The sequence below is a fragment of the Carlito syrichta genome, unplaced genomic scaffold (assembly GCF_000164805.1).
Source record: "Carlito syrichta isolate Samal-C Ts95f unplaced genomic scaffold, Tarsius_syrichta-2.0.1 Scaffold316208, whole genome shotgun sequence".
Lineage (NCBI taxonomy): Eukaryota > Metazoa > Chordata > Mammalia > Primates > Tarsiidae > Carlito > Carlito syrichta.
This window is the reverse complement of record NW_007260304.1, coordinates 511,011-514,342: the sequence shown is the minus strand read 5'-3', so window position 1 is coordinate 514,342 and position 3,332 is coordinate 511,011. Positions and strand designations below refer to the sequence as shown.

The 3,332-nt window shown below is 55.1% G+C and overlaps 1 protein-coding gene across 1 annotated transcript in view; it reads left to right on the top strand.

Moving 5' to 3' along the window:
- Positions 1–3,256: 3,256 nt before the first annotated feature.
- CACNG7 (calcium voltage-gated channel auxiliary subunit gamma 7) overlaps positions 3,257–3,332 on the top strand; it is a 28,291-nt gene continuing 28,215 nt past the window's right edge. The window contains exon 1 of the mRNA XM_021706901.1: positions 3,257–3,326. Within this exon, the coding sequence (XP_021562576.1) occupies positions 3,292–3,326 (35 nt within the window). The 5' untranslated portion in view covers positions 3,257–3,291. The remainder of the gene's footprint in view (positions 3,327–3,332) is intronic.

Here is a 3,332-nt window from a genome sequence, read left to right as displayed (position 1 = left end):
GGGGGGAGGCTGAGGTCCCAGCTGGGAGCAGGAGGGGGGATGGGGAAGCTGAGGCCAGCCACCTGGGACTGAGGCCGCCTGGGCGGCGGGGGTCGGGAGGCTGGGACTGGAGCCGGCGGCTGGCGTCAAGTCCCTGAGCCGCGCAGCGGGGTTGGGAGGAAAGCCGGCCTGAGCTTCTCCAGACACTGAGCTCTGGGTCCTCCAGAAGGCCGGGCTGAGAGGAGGGAAGGGAGACAGAGAGGGAAGGGGCGGGGGTTTGGATGCTGGAGTAAGGGGGTTGGGAGATTAAGGGTGGTCTCCGGTGCCAGAGTCCTTATTTGGTTGGGGCAGAGTTTCAAGGCTACAAGAATTCTACTAAGGAAGGTAGAGTCTCATGTCTTGATGACATTGTGTGTGTGTGGGGGGGGAGTGTTTAGGGGTCTCGAAGGTCATCGTTAAAAAGGACAGGGGTCGGGCACAGTGGCTCACGCCTGTCATCCTAGCACTTTGGGAGGCCAAGATGAAAGGATTACTTGAGGCCAGGAGTTTGAGGCCAGCCTGGGCAGTACAGTGAGACCTCGTCTCTACAAAAAATTTTTTAAAAAATTAGCACGTGCCTGTTGTCCCAGTTATTTGGGAGGCTGAGGCGGGAGGATCGCCTTAGCCCAGGAAGTCGAGGCTGCAGTGAGTGGTGATCGTGCTACTGCACTCCAGCCTGGGCGACAGTTATTCACGGGGATGCCCATTAACGGGGATTGTATTCAGGGATGTAGCTGCCTCTGGTTGCTGAGTAGGCTGAGGGTCTCCTGTTAAGTCCCCCAAATCATGGGATTGTGTGGCTTGGGGAAGGTTGAGAGTTCCGTGTCGAGTCCCCCAACTCATGGGATTGTGTCACATTGTGTCGCCCGAATCATGGGAGTGTGCTGCTTGGGGAAGGTTCTTGCAGAGGAGTGAGGGCATGAGGCTTGTGGCTAAGGATTTAGAGTCCTTGGGGTCTGGGTTGAGGCACTTCCTGGTTGGAAGGTCCAGGTTCCTGATGGGAATTTGGGAGGACTAGCCAGGGATCTCCTGTACGGAGGGTCCAGTGCTAGGAAATCTGGGTTCCATTGTGGGTGCTGAAGAAGGTGTGGGGTTGGAAGTCCTAGCATGGGAAACTGGGTTCCAAGACCTCTGGGAGGGAGCTTCGGGATCACATGATAGGAAATCCTGCTTTGAATTCCTGTTTGGGACTTTAGCCATCAGAGCACGATTTCCTAGTTTGAAGGACGAGGGTCCCTTGTTTGACTTGGGTGCTCTGGTGAGGGGGGTTTGGGGGGTCTCATGATTTTGGCATCCTGGTGTCTCTAGTCAAGATCTTGGCTCCAGGTCTCTGGGTCCCAACGTCCTGGGTCTCAGTGGCCTGTGAAGTTTTAACATTCTAGATGCAGGGACCTGCCTGTGTCTGGGAGGGTGGCATGAGGATTTTTGCATCTTTGATCTGGGTTGTGGGTTGTGATCGCAGATTAGGGTACCAAATTGAGGCCAAGGCAGGGTGGGTTCAGGGTTAGAAGGTGATGGGTCAAGTTTGCAGTGTTAGAGTTGGGTGTTAGGGCCAAGTCCAAGAGGCTAAACTTAGGCAGGGGCCACATCTTAGATTGGCCTGAAGTCAAGGGTCTGGGGCCAGGGTACAGGGTTGGGGATCCTTGGTTAGTGACCCACTTTGGAGACTTCTGGATGTAGTTCAGAGTCAGGGTACAAAGGAAAGATACCAGACCAGGGCATGGAGTTAAGATTGAGTGTTCATAGGCCGGGCGTGGTGATTCATGCTTGTCATCCCAACACCTTGGGAGGCAGAGGCAGAAATTGGAGACCAACCTGGGCAACATAGTGAGACCACATTTCTGGGAAAAAAAAAAAGGAAGAAAGAAAAAGGAGATGGAGTAGACTGGGTTAGAGTTTCTGAACAGGTCAGTGTGTACAGTGTGTACAATGTTCAAGTCCAAGACCATGGGTTCAGGGGTCTAGGTCCTGGCTCAGAGACAAGATTGTGGATTCTTGTTGGAGTCTGAGGTCCACATCTGGGGACTCTGATCAAGGCAGAATCAGGATTGTAGAATGCCAGGTTCCTGCAGCTAAAGTCAGTGATCTACTTAATAGTTTCTGAGTCACTGGCCCAGGCTCAAGGTTAGGGACTCTGGCAGGGTCTAATTTCTAAGGCTAAGGTCTCAGGTCAGGGCATGAGGTTAGGGCTGGGAGATGGAAGCCTGGTTTTGAGCTTGAGAATCTGGAATTCAAATTTCTGGTCAGAGTTGTGATATTTGGGACTCAGGTCCAGACATATGCCTGAAATCCAGAATCCTTCCAGGTCTGGGCAGAAGGTTATGGCTGGAAATCTTATCCTGGGGTTGGGGGATTTGGATCCAGCCCTGAGGTCAGGGGTCAACAACTTGGTGTCACTGATCGGAGTCCAGGGCTGGGTCATGGGTCAGGTCCCAGAGGTCAGAGTTGAGAGAGTTCGAATTTGGAGTTGGTGTCCCTGGCCAGTGCCCAGCATCCCAGAGTGCTCTGGAGTACTCTGGAGAGCATGCTGGGTTGGTAGGGGAGATGGGTCCCCGGTCATGATTTTGACAACCTAGGGTCTCTAGTCAAGACCTCAGCTCCCAATCTCTGGGTCCCAACATCCTGGGTCTTAGCGGTCCGTGAAGGAGTTCTGACATTCCAGGTTCAGCAGCCTGCTTGGATCGGGGCGGGTGAAGTTAGGGCAGCAGTCTCCGACCTTTTTGGCAACAGGGACCAGTTTCGTGGAAGGCAATTTTTCCAAGGATCGGGTGGTGGGAGGGTGCGGGAGCGCAGGGTGGAGGCGATGTGCAGTCAAACCTCACGGCTAATGTTAATCCATATTTGCTGTCGCTCTTAAGGAGGGCAAGCTAGATCCCACGCATGCGCAGTGCATGGTAGGGTTCACGCTCCTTTGAGAGTCTAATACCGCGGCGGATCTGACAGACGATGGAGCTCCGCTTGCCGCAGCTGACCTCCTGCTGGGCAACCCGGCTCTCAACAGGCCGCAAACCGGTACTGGTCCGCTGGCCAGGAGGTTGGGGACCCCTGAGTTAGGGTTCTAGATTCGTCTATCTGAACTGTGGGTTGTGACCTCAGATTGGGGCACAGGGCACAGGGGCAGAAGGTCACGGGTCAAGTTCTCGGTGTTAGAAATGGGTGTCAGGGCCAAGTCCAGCATGGGGCGGGGACTCTGGTGGGTCCCATGGGGGATGCCTTCACGTTCCCCATCCTGCAGGCCCCGCAGGCCCCGCAGGGCGCCCCCCGCCTCTGAGGATGAGTCACTGCAGCAGCCGCGCCCTGACCCTGCTGAGCAG